Source organism: Coregonus lavaretus (genome assembly GCF_964263955.1).
Source record: "Coregonus lavaretus genome assembly, chromosome: 24".
NCBI classification, from domain to species: Eukaryota; Metazoa; Chordata; class Actinopteri; order Salmoniformes; family Salmonidae; genus Coregonus; species Coregonus lavaretus.
The window spans coordinates 772,823-797,175 of NC_140011.1; the positions used below are offsets into that span (position 1 = coordinate 772,823).

The 24,353-nt window shown below is 42.3% G+C and overlaps 1 protein-coding gene across 1 annotated transcript in view; it reads left to right on the forward strand.

The window, feature by feature from the left end:
• Nucleotides 1-13,853, forward strand: part of LOC311099358 (3',5'-cyclic-AMP phosphodiesterase 4D-like) — a gene marked incomplete at both ends in the record, with an annotated part of 37,809 nt that extends 23,956 nt beyond the window's left edge. Inside the window, 8 exons of the mRNA XM_084140076.1 lie at nt 5-124; nt 2,814-2,912; nt 3,118-3,282; nt 3,686-3,785; nt 8,915-9,069; nt 9,236-9,358; nt 13,087-13,269; nt 13,407-13,853. Coding sequence (XP_083996202.1) covers nt 5-124; nt 2,814-2,912; nt 3,118-3,282; nt 3,686-3,785; nt 8,915-9,069; nt 9,236-9,358; nt 13,087-13,269; nt 13,407-13,853 — 1,392 coding nt within the window. The remainder of the gene's footprint in view (nt 1-4; nt 125-2,813; nt 2,913-3,117; nt 3,283-3,685; nt 3,786-8,914; nt 9,070-9,235; nt 9,359-13,086; nt 13,270-13,406) is intronic.
• Between the last annotated feature and the right edge of the window lie 10,500 nt (nt 13,854-24,353).

The following is a 24,353-nucleotide window of genomic DNA, read 5'->3' on the forward strand; positions in this document are numbered from 1 at the left end:
GAAGAGTGCCAAGCCAATGTGTCAGATCAGTAGTGTGAAGAAGCTGCAGCACAGCACCAGCCTCACCAACTCTAATATACCACGCTTTGGGGTCAAGACCGGGACAGAGGACAAACTGGCAAAGGTGAAGGAGCATTTTGACATTATATTTACATTTCAGTCATTTAGCAGACGCTCTTGGCTTCTCTTAGCCAGAGTGACTTACAATCAGGGTATTCAACTAAGGTAGGTAAAACAACCACATATAGGAGCAGTCTTTTGGTTGCGCTTTTGTTTTACAGAGTAAAGTCAATTATTTATCTGGTATGAACTTGAGGAAGGCACTTAAAGATGCAGCCGGGATCTTAAGCACTTACAAATTCCTAACATATTGTACGAATTGGAATTTGTAACATATGGGTATAACATATGGGTATATGGATATAATATATGTTGTGGTTATAATTCGTAACATATCGTGTGGCTCAGTTGGTAGAGCATGGCGCTTGCAACACCAGGGTTGTGGGTTCAATTCTCACAGGGGACCAGTAGAAAATGTTTGCACTCACTACTGTAAGTCGCTCTGGATAAGAGCGTCTGCTAAATGACAAAAATGCAAATGATTGGCTTAGTACTCAATTGTGCATCACTTTAACCTCTAACTACATATAATAATAATACGCCATTTAGCAGACGCTTTTATCCAAAGCGACTTACAGTCATTTTTTTTATTTATTAATTTTTTTTGTGTATGGGTGGTCCCGGGGATCGAACCCACTACCTTGGCGTTACAAGCGCCGTGCTCTACCAGCAGGCTACATAATGTCCCTGTGAGTTTTGGCTGGGCCTTTATCTGGACTTTTGTATTTTTCCCAAGGTGAAGTGTAGCCTGACCTGGACCTCTTCATTGTTCTATCATTCTATTTTTATTCTAGGCATTATCCCACTGATCCTTGATAGTACTTTACGGCACCATCGTAGCTAGCTAGAGATTACCACCAGCGCTAGACCAAGTTCTAGTGCTTATTAAACTTCCAGCACTTATCACCACTCAAGATTTAAGCCACAATCGATAAAGTTTCTGGTAATAGGATGCCTAAAAGGGCAATCTCTGTAATGTCCAATATAGTGATATGGACTAAATTGATTCTATTGAGATCCAGGTAATAGGGTAAAAGAGTCACCTATATAATGTTACGCCACAGTGGTTTGCTGATTGGCATACGGGGCATGTGGTAATACGGGAGATGGGCTGGATTCAACCAAACATGCTATGTGGTATGAACACCCAATCTGTAAAAGTAGCGAAGTAGCTGTGAAGATACACCCTATATTATTAAGATGATACTGGCTTAGGGTTTTGTGTCCCTTAATTTTCAGTTAGACTGTGCTACAGACATTGCCTCATACATCTTTACTTAGAATGTGATTTGATACAGCGCAGTGCGGATAAACCTACAGTGTTGTTTTGATTGAACTCCAGACTATACCTGAGTTATTAATTTTTGTTATGGGAAATGTGTAATTATGTGTATTAATGTATATAATTTCTCCTTATAGTACACTACATGGCAAAAGTATGTGGACACTCCTTCAAATTAGTGGATTTGGCTATTTCAGCCACACCCGTTGCTGACAGGTGTATAAAATCGAGCACTCAGCCATGCAATCTCCGTAGACAAACATTGGCAGTAGAATGGCCCATACTGAAGAGCTCAGTGATTTCAACGTGGCACCGTCATAGGATGCCACCTTTCCAACAAGTCAAATTTCTGCCCTGCTAGAGCTGCCCCAGTCAACTGTAAGTGCTGTTATTGTGAAGTGGAAACGTCTAAGAGCAACAACAGCTCAGCTGCTAAGTGATAGGCCACACAAGCTCACACAACGGGACTGCCAAGTGCTGAAGCGCGTAGAGCGTAAAGATCGTCTGTCCTCGGTTGCAACACTCACTACCGTGTTCCAAACTGCCTCTGGAAGCAACGTCAGCACAAGAACTGTTCGTCAGGAGCTTCATGAAATGGGTTTCCATGGCCGAGCAGCCGCACACAAGCCTAAGATCAACATGCGCAATGCCAAGCATTGGCTGGAGTGGTGTAAAGCTCACCGCCATTGGACTCTGGAGCAGTGGAAACGCGTTCTCTGGAGTGATGAATCACGCTTCACCATCTGGCAGTCTGATGGACAGATCTGGGTTTGGCGGATGCCAGGAGAACGCTACCTGCCCCAAAGCATAGTGCCAACAGTAAAGTTTGGTGAAGGAGGAATAATGCTCTGGGGCTGTTTTTCATGGTTCGGGCTAGGCCCCTTAGTTCCAGTGAAGGGAAATCTTAACACTACAGCATACAATGACATTCTAGACAATTCTGTGCTTCCATCTTTGTGGCAACAGTTTGGGGAAGGCCCTTTCCTCTTTCAGCATGGCAATGCCCCTATGCACAAAGCAAGGTCCATACAGAAATGGTTTGTCGAGATCGGTGTGGAAGAACTTGACTGGCCTGCACAGAGTCCTGACCTCAACCCCATCGAACACCTTTGGGATGAATTGGAACGCCGACTGCGAGCCAGGCCTAATCGCCCAACATCAGTGCCGACCTCCCTAATGCTCTTGTGGCTGAATGGAAGCAAGTCCCCGCAGCAATGTTCCAACATCTAGTTGAATGCCTTCCCAGAAGAGTGGAGGCTGTTATAGCAGCAAAAAGGGACCAACTCAATATCAATGCCCATGATTTTGGAATGAGATGTTCGACGAGCAGGTGTCCACATACCTTTGGCCATGTGGTGTATGTTTGGAGGAAAGTGGTGTGTCTAAAACGGGCCATGATGTCTGATTTCAGGAGCTTGAGGACGTCGATAAATGGGGCCTTAATCTTTTTAAAGTCACCGAGCTTTCGGGGAACAGGCCTTTAACAGTCATGATGTACACAATTTTCCAGGTAAGAACGTTTATACAAATTTACTGTGTGTGTGTGTTATATAAGTTTACTGTGTGTGTGTGTGTGTGTGTGTGTGTGTTTTGTGTGTGTGCGCGTGTGTGTGCGCGTGCGAATGTATGTGTGAATAGCAGTCAGTTGATCCATTATTCGGACATTATTCTTGATCCTTTTTGACCAAGTGTCTCATGTTTTCTCTCATTTTCAGGAAAGAGATTTATTAAAAACATACAAAATACCATTGGACACCTTTATAACCTACCTGATGACTCTAGAAGACCATTACCATGGTGATGTAGCCTATCACAATAACATCCATGCTGCTGATGTCACCCAGTCCACTCACGTGCTGCTGTCCACGCCTGCTCTAGAGGTAGGGAATGTACTGTCTCCGTCACTTCATGGGGGGAACATTTGTTGGGAGGATTTGATACAGTGCTGTCAATATGGCCATCTCTTTTAACTTTTTGGCTTATGTTTTGTTAATATTGCGAGTTTTAAACACAGCAATTATATCTGTTTTTATATTTGTCTTTAAATGTAACCTGATTTGGGTTCATTAGGAACAGAAAACGTTTTAAAACATTTTGCAATGGATAACAAAAATGACAGTTTCTTATTAGACAAGTCCTGGTAGTCCCTCTCTGTTCCAATCTGGTTTCTTCCCTTTTGAATGACCCTGGTTTTGATGGATTGAACAGTGAGGTTCATACAGTCAGATCGGGTTCATTGTTTTGTTGTGCTCATATAGATTGTTCCACCTCTTTTCTTCGCAGGCTGTGTTCACAGACCTGGAAATCCTAGCTGCCATCTTTGCTAGTGCTATTCATGATGTAGACCACCCGGGAGTCTCCAACCAGTTTCTCATCAGCACCAGTGAGTGGTCTTTCCAGTGCCGTGCAGTTATGAGCTTTTCTGCCTCCCATGACATGCCGTTTTTGCCTTTATCGCAGTGCTAATGTAGATGGCCGTTTTAAGATGAGCTTTTCTCTTCTGTGTTTGAGTGATTCTTTTACACACATAGTGAGTGTCAGAATGGTTTGCTGCTGACATACTTAAGCATTTTATAACCTCTTTCAATCCCACACATGCGCACACGCTGGCACACATGTAGAGAAGACAGACAGACAGACAGACACACACACACACTTGGATCCATCTTTCTGCGGGGAATCCCCTTCATTAGACATGCAGACAGGAGGCGATGACTCTATATCAGTTCATTGTGGACCACACAAAGAGACTTCTATCATTCCCAGACTGTGTGTGCTTGTGCGTGTCTGTCTGTCTATGTGTGAGTGTGGATGGACACTCCCTGACTGGGTTAGTAGCCCCAGAGGCATGCTACTCACAGTCATAAAACCATTTTATAAAGAAGGTAAAGAATGTACTGTGCATAATCTGAGAAACATGTGACATACAATAGAATACATACAATGATCTGCTAAACAATGATCTGCTAAACATGTGTATGTGACCAAAACAAGCCTTGACCCCGATCCATTTGTGCTGTATACAATCAAAAGATATATATATAAAACAAATATTTGTCACATACACGTGTTTAGCAGATGTTATTGCGGGTTTAGTGAAATGCTTGTGCTTCTAGCTCCGACAGTGCAGTAATATCTAACAAGTAATATCTAACAATTTCACAACATATACCCAATACACACAAATCTAAGTAAGCAATGAATTAAGAATATATACATATATGGACGAGCGATGTCAGAGCGGAATGGACTAAGATACAGTAGAATAGTATAGAATACAGTATATACATACAGTGGGGAAAAAAGTATTTAGTCAGCCACCAATTGTGCAAGTTCTCCCACTTAAAAAGATGAGAGAGGCCTGTAATTTTCATCATAGGTACACGTCAACTATGACAGACAAAATGAGGAAAAAAAATCCAGAAAATCACATTGTAGGATTTTTAATGAATTTATTGGCATATGATGGTGGAAAATAAGTATTTGGTCAATAACAAAAGTTTCTCAATACTTTGTTATATACCCTTTGTTGGCAATGACACAGGTCAAACGTTTTCTGTAAGTCTTCACAAGGTTTTCACACACTGTTGCTGGTATTTTGGCCCATTCCTCCATGCATATCTCCTCTAGAGCAGTGATGTTTTGGGGCTGTCGCTGGGCAACACAGACTTTCAACTCCCTCCAAAGATTTTCTATGGGGTTGAGATCTGGAGACTGGCTAGGCCACTCCAGGACCTTGAAATGCTTCTTACGAAGCCACTCCTTCGTTGCCCGGGCGGTGTGTTTGGGATCATTGTCATGCTGAAAGACCCAGCCACGTTTCATCTTCAATGCCCTTGCTGATGGAAGGAGGGTTTCACTCAAAATCTCACGATACATGGCCCCATTCATTCTTTCCTTTACACGGATCAGTTGTCCTGGTCCCTTTGCAGAAAAACAGCCCCAAAGCATGATGTTTCCAACCCCATGCTTCACAGTAGGTATGGTGTTCTTTGGATGCAACTCAGCATTCTTTGTCCTCCAAACATGACGAGTTGAGTTTTTACCAAAAAGTTATATTTTGGTTTCATCTGACCATATGACATTCTCCCAATTTTTTTCTGGATCATTCAAATGCACTTCAGACGGGCCTGGACATGTACTGGCTTAAGCAGGGGGACACGTCTCGCACTGCAGGATTTGAGTCCCTGGCGGTGTAGTGTGTTACTGATGGTAGGCTTTGTTACTTTGGTCCCAGCTCTCTGCAGGTCATTCACTAGGTCCCCCCGTGTGGTTCTGGGATTTTTGCTCACCGTTCTTGTGATCATTTTGACCCCACGGGGTGAGATGTTGCGTGGAGCCCCAGATCGAGGGAGATTATCAGTGGTCTTGTATGTCTTCCATTTCCTAATAATTGCTCCCACAGTTGATTTCTTCAAACCAAGCTGCTTACCTATTGCAGATTCAGTCTTCCCAGCCTGGTGCAGGTCTACAATTTTGTTTTTGGTGTCCTTTGACAGCTCTTTGGTCTTGGCCATTGTGGAGTTTGGAGTGTGACTGTTTGAGGTTGTGGACCGGTGTCTTTTATACTGATAACAAGTTCAAACAGGTGCCATTAATACAGGTAACGAGTGGAGGACAGAGGAGCCTCTTAAAGAAGAAGTTACAGGTCTGTGAGAGCCAGAAATCTTGCTTGTTTGTAGGTGACCAAATACTTATTTTCCACCATAATTTGCAAATAAATTCATAAAAAATCCTACAATGTGATTTTCTGGATTTTTTTTTCTCAATTTGTCTGTCATAGTTGACGTGTACCTATGATGAAAATTACAGGCCTCTCTCATCTTTTTAAGTGGGAGAACTTGCACAATTGGTGGCTGACTAAATACTTTTTTCCCCACTGTATGAGATGAGTAATGCAAGATATGTAAACATTATTAAAGTGGCTAGTGTTCCATTTCTTAAAGTGGCCAGTGATTTCTATAGGCAGCAGCAGCCTATAATGTGCTAGTGATGGCTATTTAGTCTGATGGCCTTGAGATAGAAGCAGTTTTTCAGTCTCTCGTCCCAGCTTTGATGCACCTATACTGACCTCGCCTTCTGGATGATAGCGGGGTGAACAGGCAGTGGCTCGGGTGGTTGATGTCCTTGATGATCTTTTTGGCCAACTCCTATGGACAAAGATATGAACAATATTGGCGTGACAATGACCGTATAGTTGGCAAGACAGCGCAAACAGATCTGGGACGAGGCTAGAAAAGATTGCCTTGCAAGACAAATTAACTCAGTTCAAGCTAAATGGTATTGTAGATATAATGAAGGGTAAGTTGATTTCTATTGAAACCTGATTCATTGTCTTAGTATAAGATTATACAATGTTGGGATTGGACTGTCTGTTCTCTAGGCCGATTGACTGGGAGCTGATTTTGATCCTCAGCAGTTACGCAATCCTACAGTGAGGGAAAAAAGTATTTGATCCCCTGCTGATTTTGTACGTTTGCCCACTGACAAAGAAATGATCAGTCTATCATTGTAATGGTAGGTTTATTTAAACAGTGAGAGACAGAATAACAACAAAAAAATCCAGAAAAACGCATGTCAAAAATGTTATAAATTGATTTGCATTTTAATGAGAGAAATAAGTATTTGATCCCCTGTCAATCAGAAAGATTTCTGGCTCCCAGGTGTCTTTTATACAGGTAACGAGCTGAGATTAGGAGCACACTTTTAAAGGGAGTGCTCCTAACCTCAGCTTGTTACCTGTATAAAAGACACCTGTCCACAGAAGCAATCAATCAATCAGATTCCAAACTCTCGACCATGGCCAAGACCAAAGAGCTCTCCAAGGGTGTCAGGGACAAGATTGTAGACCTACACAAGGCTGGAATGGGCTACAAGACCATCGGCAAGCAGCTTGGTGAGAAGGTGACAACAGTTGGTGTGATTATTCGCAAATGGAAGAAACACAAAAGAACTGTCAATCTCCCTCGGCCTGGGGCTCCATGCAAGATCTCACCTCGTGGAGTTGCAATGATCATGAAAACGATTAGGAATCAGCCCAGAACTACACGGGAGGATCTTATCAATAATCTCAAGGCAGCTGGGACCATAGTCACCAAGAAAACAATTAGTAAACACACTACGCCGTGAAGGACTGAAATCCTGCAGCGCCCGCAAGGTCCCCCTGCTCAAGAAAGCACATATACATGCCCGTCTGAAGTTTGCCAATGAACATCTGAATGATTCAGAGGAGAACTGGGTGAAAGTGTTGTGGTCAGATAAGACCAAAATCGAGCTCTTTGGCATGCTGCCTATGACCCCAAGAACACCATCCCCACCGTCAAACATGGAGGTGGAAACATTATGCTTTGGGGGTGTGTTTCTGCTAAGGGGACAGGACAACTTCACCGTATCAAAGGGACGATGGACGGGGCCATGTACCGTCAAATCTTGGGTGAGAACCTCCTTCCCTCAGCCAGGGCATAGAAAATGGGTCGTGGATGGGTATTCCAGCATGACAATGACCCAAAACACACGGCCAAGGCAACAAAGGAGTGGCTCAAGAAGAAGCACATTAAGGTTCTGGAGTGGCCTAGCCAGTCTCCAGACCTTAATCCCATAGAAAATCTGTGGAGGGAGCTGAAGGTTCGAGTTGCCAAACGTCAGCCTCTAAACCTTAATGACTTAGAGAAGATCTGCAAAGAGGAGTGGGACAAAATCCCTCCTGAGATGTGTGCAAACCTGGTGGCTAACTACAAGAAACGTCTGACCTCTGTCATTGCCAACAAGGGTTTTGCCACCAAGTACTAAGTCATGTTTTGCAGAGGGCTCAAATACTTATTTCCCTCATTAAAATGCAAATCAATTCATAACATTTTTGACATGCGTTTTTCTGGATTTTTTTGTTGTTATTCTGTCTCTCACTGTTCAAATAAACCTACCATTAAAATGATAGACTGATCATGTGTTTGTCAGTGGGCAAATGTACAAAATCAGCAGGGGATCAAATACTTTTTTCCCTCACTGTATGACATAACATGTGTTAGTCTAGCCTAGCTGCCATGGCAACAAATAAATTGGACCCATCCTTTGGAATCTGTGTGTGCGTGTGTCCGTGTGTGTGTGTGTTCTTGCCTGTGTGTGTGATTGTGTGTGTTTGACTTCGCGTGTAAGTGCAATAGATAGAGATATATATTTGACTTGTCTCTGTCAAATGAGGCAGGGATTACTCAGAGTAGTAGGCATTGTGTGTTGTGTTTGCGTGTGCACGCTTGTGCGTGTGTTGTGATGAGCTCTAGTAAAAGTGTCCCAAGACGTTTGTTTGGCTACTTGATTCACTTTATTCAACGTGCATGCGTGTGGCAGAGAGAGAGCGAGATACCAGATGAAATCTACAAACAGATACACACTTGCTTCTTTAGAAATACCTAATGAATATTACCCTGAAAAGTATTTTACTGTAATATTCTAAATGGCGTCCGAAAAACTGCTTCCTAACCATGTGCTTTTATTGTCTTTGTGTTTTCCCTCCAGACTCAGAGCTGGCCCTCATGTACAATGACCCATCAGTCCTGGAGAACCACCACCTGGCCATGGGCTTCAAGCTGCTGCAGGAAGAGAACTGTGACATCTTCCAGAACCTGACCAGAAAACAACATCAGTCGCTCAGGAAGATGGTCATAGACATAGTGAGTGGGTTGGATGGGTGGGTGGATGAACCTAGCTAGTGAATGGATTAATTAATTAATGAGTGAGTGATATAAATATTGCAAAATATTTGTCAAATGAGAGTGAGTGAGTTCCAGCTTAGCACCCAATTGAACTAATCCAACATGTTGCTGTTTGTCCCTGTAGGTACTAGCTACTGACATGTCCAAGCACATGAATCTTCTGGCGGACCTGAAGACCATGGTGGAGACCAAGAAAGTCACCAGCTCTGGAGTGCTACTACTAGATAACTACGATGACAGGATACAGGTTGGCTGCTACTTCACATATCGCCACCCTGCAGGCAAAACTGGTCGCAATGACGTCTTTTGTAATGTCATGGTCAGGTTGTAAACTGTCTGTAAAAATACTAGGGCTGTCAAATGATTAAAATCATTAATCACAATTAATCGCATAAAATTCTGTAGTTAATCGTGATTAATCGCACATTTTGTATTTGTTCAAACTTGGTGCTAAATAAAGATGTTTCCATTTTTTTTTAAAGCAGTGTATTGAGTTAAAGGCATGTAGGGACTGAAGCACAAAAAATATTCTGTATCAGAATGTATTTAATGGCATATTCACCATAAACAAGTTAAGCAATACAAAAGTCCTGAAACTTACAAACCCTCCCAGTAGGCCTACTCCCTAATTCATTTTCTTGAAGTTCACACACCCACACCCACACCCAGACACACACACACTGTTAAAGCTTCAACCATTCCAAATGATTGTTCTCCCAATTACTGATTGGAGGGTTGGCTATAAGAAAAAATAACTGGCTCTATGGATACAAACAACAAAGAGTATAAACCTGTCCAACAATGTCATGAATGTAGCTCAATTGGTAGAGCATGGCGCTTGTAACGCCAGGGTAGTGGGTTCGATCCCTGGGACCACCCATGCGTAAAAATGTATGCACACATGACTGTAAGTCGCTTTGGATAAAAGCATCTGCTAAATGGCATATATATATATATATATATATATATATATATATATATATATGAATTCCACAGAGCATAAACCTGTCCAACAATGTCATGAATTCCACAGAACAAAAACCTCTGACCGTACACTTCAGTCGTCCTATTTCTTTTCACTGAGCCAGTTGCAAAGACAAACAAGCCTGTTCACATTTTCAAATGATAAAGCTGCTCTCTTCTTCTGTACGATATACCCAGAGAGTGAAAACAACCTCTCACAAGGTACTGATGTGGCAGGCATTGCCAGGTACCTTCGTGCATTGCAGGCCAGCCTTGTGTGTGCCCCTGCATGCTGTGACCACCACTGTAGTGGACCATTCCTCCACTCAGAAGAACTCAACAAGAGGGCAGCTTTCTTCTTTGGTGGCTCTGACTCGGTTGCTTTACCAGGTTGCTGTGCAGGCCTCTCTTCCTTCAGCAAGTTGCTGACCAAAGCCCACACTTCACCCTTCTCAGGTCTGGGAAGGCACTTCAGGTCCTTAAACCTTGGGTCGAGTGCTGTGATGATCTTCAGTTATGTAAGGTTGGTGTTTTCCTTGCGTTTCTCGAGGTCTGTTGTGAATGTCAGCTTGAATCTTCCCACGTAGGCAGGGTCATCATCGGAGCTCTCCATCACCCGACATGACACAAAGCAGGCAACACCACTGAGCAGGAAATGTACTTCTCTCCTCCCAGAAGTTCAGTCAAGTACCTGCAGTGGAAGATAATTCAAAATCACTTCAGTCAATTGTGAGAGACTTGTTATACACAGATACATTCCCTCACTCACACAAATACATACTCTCTCTCTCACACACACACTTTACTCTCTCTCTCTCTCTCTCTTTCTCTCTCTCACAAACACACACACACACACACGTTACACTCTCTCTCACACACACACACACACTTTACACACTCTCTCTCTCTCTCTCTCTCTCTCTCTCTCTCTCGCTTTCTCTCTCACACACACACTTTACACTCTCTCTCTCTCACACACACACACACACACACACACACTTTACACACTCTCTCACACACACTTTACACTCTCTCTCTCTCACACACACACACACACACACACACACACACACACACACACTTTACACACTCTCTCTCTCTCACACACACACACACACTTTACACTCTCTCTCTCTCTCTCTCTCTCTCTCTCTCTCGCTTTCTCTCTCACACACACACTTTACACTCTATCTCTCACTCTCTCACACACACACTTTGCACTCTCTCTTTCTCGCTCTCTCACACACACAAACACACTTTGCACTCTCTCTCTCTCTCTCACACACACACAATCATATTATAACATTAATAGTGTGATTAAGAAGATAACCTGCAGGGCTCCAGTAGTGTTTCCAGCTTCTGCAGTTTCTCCAGTTCAGCTGTGGTTGGCATGGAGATGTTTGTTTTCTGTTGGGGCCAGAGCATCTCTCAGTGGTTGTTGGTTTCTGTGGACACGCTTTACCATTTCCAGAGTGGAATTCCATCTTGTTGTGACATCTTGTGCTAGTGACCCATTTGCAACTTGCTGTTGTCCTAGCTCTGCAGCGTTTGGTGGGCTGTGTTGGAAATGCCCAACATTTGTTCAGCAAAATCAGCTCCCTGTTCTGTAGGGACACTGTGATGGACCTTTGGAGACTGTGCGCGGTGTGCGCGGTGCAGGGCAGGTGTTCAACAGGCAGATGTCACGCAGCTGCAATCATGTTCCGTACACTGTCTGTGCAAAGTGTGGTAACCTTGTTTTCAATGTTCCACTGCTTTGCTACATCCATGAAATGCTTGGTGCACGTTTCAGCATAGTACCTCTCTTCTGTCTTCATTACGGCCAGAGCGTGTGAATGCAGTTTCCAGTTTTCATCGATGTGGTGCGCAATAACCCCAAGCTAGTTGTAGTTACTCACTGAAGTCCAGTGGTCTCCCAAGAGAACAACAGACGTAGCATGTTTCAACTCCTCCGCTTTCGTAGCCCTCTCGCTTTCATACAGATCGTGTGTTCTTGTAACAACGGTGGCTCTCGAGGGTAACTCATACGTTGAGTTGTTTGATGCGATCCGAATGATATCCCTCAAGCCTTTGTCCTCCACAATGTGGAAGAAGAGGACTGGCCACCCCTCATAGCCTGGTTCCTCTCTAGGTTTCTTCCTAGGTTTTGGCCTTTCTAGGGAGTTTTTCCTAGCCACCGTGCTTCTACACCTGCATTACTAGCTGTTTGGGGTTTTAGGCTGGGTTTCTGTACAGCACTTCGAGATATTAGCTGATGTAAGAAGGGCTATATAAAATAAAATTGATTGAAAATTGATTGATTGATGTGGATTGGCCTGCAAACTGTAGCTATCCACTTGGCTATAGCTTGTGTTAACTTGCTGCTCGTCGACTTGTCCACAGGCCTCCCGTGCGCACACTCTTCTAGCTTAGCCTGCCGAAGATGTCCTCCATTGCTACTAGTAACGTTACTTGTATTGCCGGCGTCAGCGGTGTGTTTCGCTTGTTAATGATAACGAAGACTCTATGTACTTCGGTGATAAACAAATTCAGCCTTGTAGTTGATGCAAATTACTTTGGTTTTATCCAGACAGCCATCTGGGAGGGTTTTGAAATTGAATTTTCCGTTTAAAAGCCCCTTACAGCATTCTCCACCATTCAGTCATATATGTAGATAGCTAGTAAAGTGGTTGTCAAACTAGCGCATAGGCTGCCGGGGCTTGAATTTGAACTATGGATTGTTCAGGGGGTCAAACTAAAAACATACGTTAATTTTGTGACCACAAAACTACATCTTTACCTGACCCTCTCCCGCTCTCCTTTCCTCTCTCTCCTTCTCAATTTCTCTCTTTCTCTCTCTCACTCTCTGTTGGTGTCTGCAGAATGTTTTATGTGCAGTTGATGATGCGAGAGGTTTGCAGTTGACCTTTTAACAATTTCTTATTTTGCAGGTTTATATATGTGAGGACTGAAATGTGATGGTTGTTAATGTGTTTGTATAAAGGGGATTTTCAATTCTAATTCTCTCTCCAGGTACTCCAGAACATGGTGCACTGTGCAGACCTCAGTAATCCCACCAAGCCCCTGCAGCTGTACCGCCAGTGGACCGACCGCATTATGGAAGAGTTCTTCAGCCAGGGGGACAGGGAGCGAGAGAGAGGCATGGAGATCAGCCCCATGTGTGACAAACACAACGCCTCTGTACAGAAGAGCCAGGTAAATGTGGTACACACATATAGTATATGTACATGTGCACAAGAGCGCACACACACACACACAAAGAAAGTCAATATCTGGCCTGATAGACAATTTATTTAAGTACAAACACAAGCTGATATACATTTTCTCTCCAGGTGGGGTTCATCGACTACATCGTCCACCCTCTGTGGGAGACGTGGGCTGACCTGGTGCACCCTGACGCCCAGGACATCCTGGACACTCTACAGGACAACAGGGAGTGGTACCAGAGCACCATCCCCCAGAGCCTCTCGCCCACCCTGTACAAATCCGACCACAGCAGCAGCCGCCCTCCTGGGGACAAATTCCAGTTCGAGCTCACACTGGAGGAGGACGAAGAGACGGACACGGAGAAAGACAGCGTGAGTCAACCAGAGGAGGGGCAAGAGGAGGAGAATAGTTGTGACTCGAAATCCACAGAGATCCCGTTGAACGAACAGGTGGAAGAGGAGGAGGAGGAAGAGGGTGAAGGGCGACGCCGGGTACCGAGTATGGCGGAGGTGGAGGGAGAGGGGGAAGGGAAAGAGGAGGGCGAGGAGGAGCAGAGAGCGACTGACACATAGCAGCAGGCAAAACTGCACGGGTTGCCAAACTGCGAAAGAGAGACTGTCACGTTACCACGTCTCAAGGGATAAGGTGAATACTAGTAATTGCCATGATGTCAGTAATACTGCGTCGTCAGGAGTTCCAAAGCGCACGTTGTACTCCTCAAGCCCAGGCCTCTCCTCACTACACTCCGACTAGAGGCGATATGGGGGCACAGACCCCCACAGACCCCCCTCCTCCCCTCCCCCCAGGACTCCTTGGAGCTCCACACTTTTGCACTCAGGAAATGTTTTGTCGACTTTATTGCCTCCATTTTTGTTTACATTCTGGTTTGTTCGGCCTGTCGGGAGCGAGGTGTATGTCTGTCGACGCTTGGTGGGTTTGAGTTCAAAGGCCAAACTCCACCTCTCCTCTAGCTCCTCCCACTTCTTGTCAGTGCAGGAAGTAAACAGGAAGTGTTCATTAACTCCCTGACTGAGCACATGGGCAACACATAGGATGCTTGGAACAGTCCCAACTGTAGCATCATCGGAGGACAGAAAAAAACGGGGAAGATGGACTGCAAGGTGACCCCAGCCCACTAATATGATCTGAAAAAACTATGATGGATATTATAGGGAGAGACAAAGACATATATTGTGAGATGATTTCAAAGATAACTTTTTTTCTAAAGTTCAAGTCTTCCTTAATACCAGACTGGCAGAAAATGCAGCCGAAACGCTGTTTTTGACTTCATCAGTTTTGTACATAAAACTGAGTTATTTTTGTAGATTTTACTTTTGTTACCGAGAGACAGAAAGAGAAAAAAGCAGAGGAAGATGTTCAATTGAGAATCTTCTTCGTCATTTATTGCAACCATTGTAACTTTATTTTTTGAGAAGAGATATATAGCATCATAATGGGTGTGGTCTTTCCTGGAATGTGTGCTTCTACTGAGTGGAGGTGACTAAGGTCTTTACACTCACTCAGTTTTAAAAAAATATTTTATAACTTCTCACCAAGGTATTTCAGATAGAAGCATCTTATTTGAACGTGTGGTATTCTGCTTGAGAGCTTTGGGGTTATTCATGTAACTTTACTGCAGGTTTAAATGTACCACCTGTTTTTATTTTTCATAACAGAAAGAAGCCGGTAACTACTGACCTTAAGAATATAATAATAATGTATAATGTGCGTATGCCATTTTTCCATTTCAATATGATATGTCTTGTTAACATCCTGAGTATGATGCATGTAGCGATCAGTTCTATCCAATCAAACTTACTATACAAATAGACTATCCAATCTATCTATACATTGTTAAATCTGTTTTGAAATAGGTGGTACATGTTTCTCAGCTGTTAAAGTTAGAGTCAGCGATATGACGTAGATGCAGAAAGTAAACAGCAAAGTTGGTTAATTTCCGCAACAACTAAGAGTGTTGAAATGCAAGGCTCAACTTTTCCGATGTTTTGGTCCCGTGGCTACTACGTTGTAAATGCGTGAAGCGAACCCATGCACATGCGCAGATAATGTGTGTGACTATGCGAGAGCGAAGTCGTGCATCTTGCGCATCGCAATATCTGTGGTGCTGCTCGTGGCAATGTAATTTCGCCGACTCTACCTTTTAAGGTTTATGAATAACCCCCATTGACCATCAGTAAGCCTCCATAAACACTCCTAGTTCTCAACAGTGTTGGTTACAATTACAACTAGTAATTTAACTATATTTTGCAGTAGCTTGGTGGTAGTTTAACTCAATTCAAATCTAGGTAGTATTTTCAGTAGTTAATTACTTTTTGCCATGTAGCGGTTTAGCTAATGGCCCTGTGTAGCTCAGTTGGTAGAGCATGGCTCTTGCAACACCAGGGTGGTGGGTTCGAATCCCACGGGGGGCCAGTTTGAAAAAAAAAAATGTATGCACTCATTAACTGTAAGTCGCTCTGGATAAGAGCGTCTGGTAAAATGTAAAGCTAACTACTGGAACTACACACTACTTGTTTAGCAAAAAGAAAATAAAATGTATTTTTCAGCATCAGACCTGCCTAATTCTCACTTGAAACATTTTTGTGTTTCATAGGCAAAACAACACATTATGGTAACATCAGTGTTGGGGAAGCTACTCTGAAAATATAGTTGACCAAGCTACCAATTACTTCACACTGGAAGAGGTTAAGCTACACTAAAGCTACCCTTAAGAAAAATACTGTTTACTTAAATAAAGTTACTTTGAAAACTTAGCTCACTACATCCAAACTATATTGTGAAAAATGATCATATGTAAATCTAAAATGTCATAAAGTACAAATTGCAATGTTCAGATCCCTTTGTGGTCATACATTACCGGTCAAAAGTTTTAGAACACCTACTCATTCAAGGGTTTTTCTTTATTTTTACTATTTTCTACATTGTATAATAATAGTGAAGACATCAAAACTATGAAATAATACATATGGAATCATGTAGTAACCCAAAAAGTGTTAATCAAATCAAAATATATTTTACATTTGAGATTCTTCAAATAGCCACCCTTTGCCTTGATGACAGCTTTGCACGCAGATCTGAAATTACAGCTTACTTAATCTGTAAACATTTTTAGTAGTGTGTAGTTCAGTAGTCAGCTACAACACTACACACAAAAAAAAGTAATTAACTACTGAAAACACTACCTAGATTTGACTTTAGGTCAACTACCACCAAGCTACTGCAAAACCTAGTTAAATTACTACTCTATAACTGGTTGACATATGACACCAAAGTGATCTGTCTTGCAATTTGCAATCTATGAAATTTCAGATTTACATAATTTTTCACCAAGTAGTTTGGATGAAGTTAATTACTTTTTCAAAGTAACTTTAGCTAGTTAAGTAAACTATATTTTTCTTAAGGGTATCTTAAGTGTATCTTAATTCTTCCAGAGTGATGTAATTGGTAGCTTGATACTCTGAAAATACAGTTTATCTTCACCAACACTGGTTAGCAATTATATCTGTAACACTTTAGAATACAGTCACATGGTTATATTTCGTCATTTCAAAACTTAATTAAGTACAAAGGGATTTTAACTAACGATTTGTTTAGTGTAAAACTTAAATAATAAGGGTGTATTCATGTACACTCTTATATATGTGTGTGTGTGTGTACAGTGAGGGAAAAAAGTATTTGATCCCCTGCTGATTTTGTACGTTTGCCCACTGACAAAGAAATGATCAGTCTATAATTTTAATGGTAGGTTTATTTGAACAGTGAGAGACAGAGTCCTTGGGAGCAATTTCCAAATGCCTGAAGGTACCATGTTCATCTGTACAAACAATAGTAGGCAAGTATAAACACCATGGGACCACCACAGCCGTCATACCGCTCAGGAAGGAGACGCGTTCTGTCTCCTATAGATGAACGTACTTTGGTGCGAAAAGTGCAAATCAATCCCAGAACAACAGCAAAGGACCTTGTGAACATGCTGGAAGAAACAGGTACAAAAGTATCTATATCCACAGTAAAACGAGTCCTATATATCGACATAACCTGAAAGGCTGCTCAGCAAGGAAGAAGCCACTGCTCCAAAACCTCCATAAAAAAGCCAGACTACGGTTTGCGACTTCACATGGGGACAAAGATCGTACTTTTTGGAGAAATGTATTCTGGTCTGATGAAACAAAAATAGAACTGTTTGGCCATAATGACCATCGTTATATTTGGAGGAAAAAGGGGGTCACTTGCAAGCCGAAGAACACCATCCCAACCGTGAAGCACGGGGTGGCAGCATCATGCTGTGGGGGTGCTTTGCTGCAGGAGGGACTGGTGCACTTCACAAAATAGATGGCATCATGAGGAAGGAAAATTAGGTGGATATATTGAAGCAACATCTCAAGACATCAGTCAGGAATTTAAAGCTTGATTGCAAATGGGTCTTCCAAATGAACAATGACCCCAAGCATACTTCCAAAGTTGTGGGAAAATGGCTTAAGGACAACAAAGTCAAGGTATTGGAGTGGCCATCACAAGGCCCTGACCTCAAATATTTGTGGGCAGAACTGAAAAAGCGTGTGCGAGCAAGGAGGCCTACAAACCTGACTCAGTTACACCAGCTCTGTCAGGAGGAATGGGCCAAAATTCACCCATTTTATTGTGGTAAGCTTGTGGAAGGCTACCCGAAACGTTTGACCCAAGTTAAACAATTTAAAGGCAATGCTACCAAATACTTATTGAGTGTATGTAAACTTCTGACCCACTGGGAATGTGATGAAAGAAATAAAAGCTGAAATGAATAATTCTCTCTACTATTATTCTGACATTTCACATTCTTCAAATACAGTGGTGATCCTAACTGACCTAAGACAGGGAATTTTAACTAGGATTAAATGTCAGGAATTGTGAAAAGCTGAGTTTAAATGTATTTGGCTAAGGTGTATGTAAACTTCAGACTTCAACTGTATATATATATACAGTGGGGAGAACAAGTATTTGATACACTACCGACTTTGCAGGTTGTCCTACTTACAAAGCATGTAGAGGTCTGTAATTTGTATCGTAGGTACACTTCAACAGTGAGAGACGGAATCTAAAACAAAAATCCAGAAAATCACATTATATGATTTTTAAGTAATTAATTTGCATTTTATTGCATGACATAAGTATTTGATCACCCAACAACCAGTAAGAATTCTGGCTCTCACAGACCTGTTAGTTTTTCTTTAAGAAGCCCTCCTGTTCTCCACTCATTACCTGTATTAACTGCACCTGTTTGAACTCATTACCTGTATAAAAGACCTGTCCACACACTCAATCAAACAGACTCCAACCTCTCCACAATGGCCAAGACCAGAGAGCTGTGTAAGGACATAAGGGATAAAATTGTAGATCTGCACAAGGCTGGAATGGGCTACAGGACAATAGGCAAGCAGCTTGGTGAGAAGGCAACAACTGTTGGCGCAAAATGGAAGAAGTTCTAGATGACGGTCAATCACCCTCGGTCTAGGGCTCCATGCAAGATCTCGCCTCGTGGGGCATCAATGATCATGAGGAAGGTGAGGGATCAGCCCAGAACTACACGGCAGGACCTGGTCAATCACCTGAAGAGAGCTGGGACCACAGTCTCAAAGAAAACCATTAGTAACACACTACGCCGTCACGGATTAAAATCCTGCAGCGCACACAAGGTCCCCCTGCTCAAGCCAGTGCATGTCCAGGCCCTTCTGAAGTTTGCCAATGACCATCTGGATGATCCAGAGGAGGAATGGGAGTAGGTCATGTGGTCTGATGAGACAAAAATATAGCTTTTTGGTCTAAACTCCACTCGCCGTGTTTGGAGGAAGAAGAAGGATGAGTACAACCCCAAGAACACCATCCCAACCGTGAAGCATGGAGGTGGAAACATAATTATTTGGGGAAGCTTTTCTGCAAAGGGGACAGGACGACTGCACCGTATTGAGGGGAGGATGGATGGGGCCATGTATCGCGAGATCTTGGCCAACAACCCTCAGTAAGAGCATTGAAGATGGGTCGTGGCTGGGTCTTCCAGCATGACAACGACCCGAAACACACAGCCAGGGCAACTAAGGAGTGGCTCCGTAAGAAGCATCTCAAGGTCCTGGAGTGGCCTAGCCAGTCTCCAGACCTGAACCCAATAGAAAATCTTTGGAGGGAGCTGAAAGTCCGTATTGCCCAGCGACAGCCCCGGAACCTAAAGGATCTGGAGAAGGTCTGTATGGAGGAGTGGGCCAAAATCCCTGCTGCAGTGTGTGCAAACCTGGTCAAGACCTACAGGAAACGTATGATCTCTGTAATTGCAAACAAAGGTTTCTGTACGAAATATTAAGTTCTGCTTTTCTGATGTATCAAATACTTATGTCATGCAATAAAATGCAAATTAATTACTTAAAAATCATACAATGTGATTTTCTGGATTTTTGTTTTAGATTCCGTCTCTCACAGTTGAAGTGTACCTATGATAATTACAGACCTCTACATGCTTTGTAAGTAGGAAAACCTGCAAAATTGGCAGTGTATCAAATACTTGTTCTCCCCACTGTGTGTATATATATATATATATATATATATATATAGCAAAGCATTAGTCAAATGAAAATGTAGTGACTTTATTCTAAAGTTTTACAAGACATGTATGCCTTGCATGGGTTTAGGCTATCTGCATCTGGCCCATTGTGTTCTAATACACCATTATCCAATGTCAATCCAAGGCTGTTTCATAACGGCGGCTCTACAGTCTGCCTATTTCAAGTGTCTATTGTACAACCAATACGGATCTGCATTACTAGAATGCAACCATTTAAGGATTTGCATTACTAGAATGACAAACACTTAGAAAATATTTGCCTTTTTTCTTTTTCAATATATTTTCAATATTTTTTCCGATCGGACATTGACAATCACCTGAATAGTTTTAAAATACTGTTTGTATTTGAATACTTGATAGGTAATGTATATAACTATAATGTGTATGCCCCATATGAGTGCCCATAAGTACACAATCCCATATATTCCATGGTATTCAGAAGGAATTCCACAAAATGGGAGTAGTAGCACAGTAATTGCAGTATGTTTGCACACACATAATGCTTAATGTTTTGGACTTCATATTGCAATATATTTGTAATTTTCAGGGGGATGACTAGACATGGATGATATCATTTCGACCCCTGCATTGCTCTCTTCTTCTTCTCCACTGGACTTGCACAATGCAGCATACACCATTAAGTCCAGTTACTTCTTCTTTCTTAAAGTGTCTGTGTTGGTTTTTAATATTGATTTATTTATAAATGTTGATTTGGTAACTGTCTATGAGTCACATTTACTAATGCATTTTGAAACCAGACAAAGGCTGTTGAAGGAGTTAAGAGCTGTTACGAATGCTTATAACAGTTCTTATAGTGCATTATGGGTGTGAAAGAAGGCTCTATTAATGCATTATATAGACACAGGTTGATAGAGTGTTGCCATGGATTCTTTGTTTGTGTCACTGTTTGGCCATTCTAAGTAAGACAGCACTGTAGAACACACAACCTGCAACGTAATGACATGATGTGTACTCGCAAAATACATCTTATACGATGTACTTAGAACCATAGAAATATAATTACTATTCTTGTCATTCTATTTCTATGGTTCTAAGTACATCGTATAAAACTGTTCCACACTGAAAAGACTTGAACTTGGCTTTTAAAGTAAAACTTTAAGATTTTATTCTTGGATACTGCTCAATTTCTTTACAATTAATTTCTCGCGCCATGTTCTTTTTTTGTTGTTGCTTTCCTCACCGGACGACCTTACCTGTTAATGGATTTTTCTCATTTGTCTCTGTTTACAACCATGTATTTATGAAGCTGTACATATTTTAATGTAATTGTAATGTTGCATTCTGTAAATGACGGATTCTTACACTATCCTCCCTAATGGCGATGGTGTTGCTGTATTTGGAAAAGCTTGTGTTGATAGAATGTTTTATTACTTATCCAATGTATAAATGCTCTTCTGTATAAAAGTGGATGAAATTAAATGTCACCTTAGTTTTTTCATGGGGGCACCAGGGGAGTGAGCCAAACTATTGTATTCACTAGGCATCAAACGGAAGAAAACTGACTGCAACAGGGAGGAACTACTACACTTTTTTTCGTTTTCCGTTGCAAAACATTTTGCTACGGTGAGCACTAATGAATACGACCCAGTAGAAGAAAAAAAACTGAATGTCACTGGTATTTGGCCACAGGGCTGTACCTTAAACATTGTCTTTTTTTATTTGTGTGTCTTTGTTTGTGTGTCTGTGTGTGTACTTTAGTTTGCTATAGAGAGACACATTTTAGTTCAGGACATTTCAACCCATGCAATCCCTCAGCGGTAAGGCCTACTGTAGAAAGTGCTAGGTCTATGAGATTATCCCTTGCAGTGGTTATTTTTGCATGTAAATCTTCTTGGGGCAAACGCAAAAACAATTTAGATGCATGCCAGCAGAGCCACTACACAATACAACAGAACACTAAACAATACATTAATTGTTCTATAACGGTGACCACAAACTGTTAGGGCCTACATAAAGCTGTCCCAACAGCAGAGCTTTCTTTTCAGCACCATGGAGTGAATCCTTACCACCGCTATACCTGGCTATCAGCGGGGCCTTGTCTGGCAGCGAAACAGTTAATTCAGCCTCATTTACTGCCTTTTTAAAAACATGGCTGATATGACTGACTTGCTTAAACAAATGTGACTAGTTTCAGGAAACTAGGCGTATGTCGCTGGTCACGACTTCACAGGAGAGCCATTTGAACGTAAACCTTCTTTAAAAATCAAAATGCGTTTTTGGCAGAAATGCCTTCTGGGAACATTTGAACTTTCATGTGCCTTAATAACAAACTTGTATGCCATCTGTAAATACGAATACAATTGTTAAATTACGAGCCTAGTTGGTTAAGCCACAGAAAAAGACAGCAACCTTCCCACTAGCCATGATTGGCTGAGATAATGAGTGGGCTGGACATGCCAAGAGAGGAGTTCGGATTGGTCTGCCATATACAGTGAGGGAAAAAGTATTTGATCCCCTGCTGATTTGGACGTTTGCCCACTGACAAAGAAATGATCAGTCTATAATTTTAATGGTAGGGTTATTTGAACTGTGAGAGACAGAATAACAACAAAAAATCCAAAAAAACGCATGTCAAAAATTTTATGAATTGATTTGCATTTTAATGAGGGAAATAAGGATTTGACCCCTCTGCAAAACATGACTTGTTGGCAATCACAGAGGTCAGACGTTTCTTGTAGTTGGCCACCAGGTTTGCACACATCTCAGGAGGGATTTTGTTCCACTCCTCTTTGCAGATCTTCTCCAAGTCATTAAGGTTTAGAGGCTGACGTTTGGCAACTCAAACCTTCAGCTCCCTCCACAGATTTTCTATGGGATTAAGGTCTGGAGACTGGCTAGGCCACTCCAGGACCTTAATGTGCTTCTTCTTGAGCCACTCCTTTGTTGCCTTGGCCGTGTGTTTTGGGTCATTGTCATGCTGGAATACCCATCCACAACCCATTTTCAATGCCCTGGCTGAGGGAAGGAGGTTCTCACCCAAGATTTGACGGTACATGGCCCCGTCCATTGTCCCTTTGATGCGGTGAAGTTGTCCTGTCCCCTTAGCAGAAAAACACCCCCAAAGCATAATGTTTCCACCTCCATGTTTGACGTGGGTATGGTGTTCTTGGGGTCATAGGCAGCATTCCTCCTCCTCCAAACACGGCGACTTGAGTTGATGGCAAAGAGCTCGATTTTGGTATCATCTGACCACAACACTTTCACCCAGTTCTCCTCTGAATCATTCAGATGTTCATTGGCAAACTTCAGACGGGCCTGTATATGTGCTTTCTTGAGCAGGGGGACCTTGCGGCCGCTGCAGGATCTCAGTCCTTCACGGCGTAGTGTGTTACCAATTGTTTTCTTGGTGACTATGGTCCCAGCTGCCTTGAGATCATTGATAAGATCCTCCCGTGTAGTTCTGGGCTGATTCCTCACCATTCTCATGATCATTGCAACTCCACGAGGTGAGATCTTGCATGGAGCCCCAGGCCGAGGGAGATTGACAGTCTTTTGTGTTTCTTCCATTTGCGAATCATCGCACCAACTGTTGTCACCTTCTCACCAAGCTGCTTGGCGATGGTCTTGTAGCCCATTCCAGCCTTGTGTAGGTCTACAATCTTGTCCCTGACATCCTTGGAGAGCTCTTTGGTCTTGGCCATGGTGGAGAGTTTGGAATCTGATTGATTGATTGATTGATTGCGTCTGTGGACAGGTGTCTTTTATACAGGTAACAAACTGAGATTAGGAGCACTCCCTTTAAGAGTGTGCTCCTAATCCCAGCTCGTTACCTGTATAAAAGACACCTGGGAGCCAGAAATCTTTCTGATTGAGAGGGGGTCAAATACTTATTTCCCTCATTAAAATGCAAATGAATTTCTAACATTTTTGACATGCGTTTTTCTGGATTTTTTTGTTGTTATTCTGTCTCTCACTGTTCAAATAAACCTACCATTAAAATTATAGACTGATCATGTCTTTGTCAGTGGGCAAACGTACAAAATCAGCAGGGGATCAAATACTTTTTTCCCTCACTGTACACTTCAATGCGACTTTTGACATTATCGATCATAGTCTGCTGATGGAAAAATGTATGTGTTATGGCTTTACACCCGTTGATATATTTTGTTTAAAGACTTACCTGTCTAACAGAACATGGAGGGTGTTCTTTAATGGAAGCCTCTCCAACATAATCCAGGTAAAATCAGGAATTCCCCAGGGCAGCTGTCTAGGCCCCTTACTTTTTTCAATATTTACTAAAATATGCCACTGGATTTGATTAAAGCCAGTGTGTCTATGTATGATGATGACTCAACACTATACTCTTCAGCTACTACAGTGAGTGAAATCACTGCAACACTTAACAAAGAGCTGCAGTTCATTTCAGAATGGGTGGCAAGGAATAAGTTGGTCTGAAATATTTCAAAAACTAAAAGCATTGTATTTGGGACAAATCATTCAC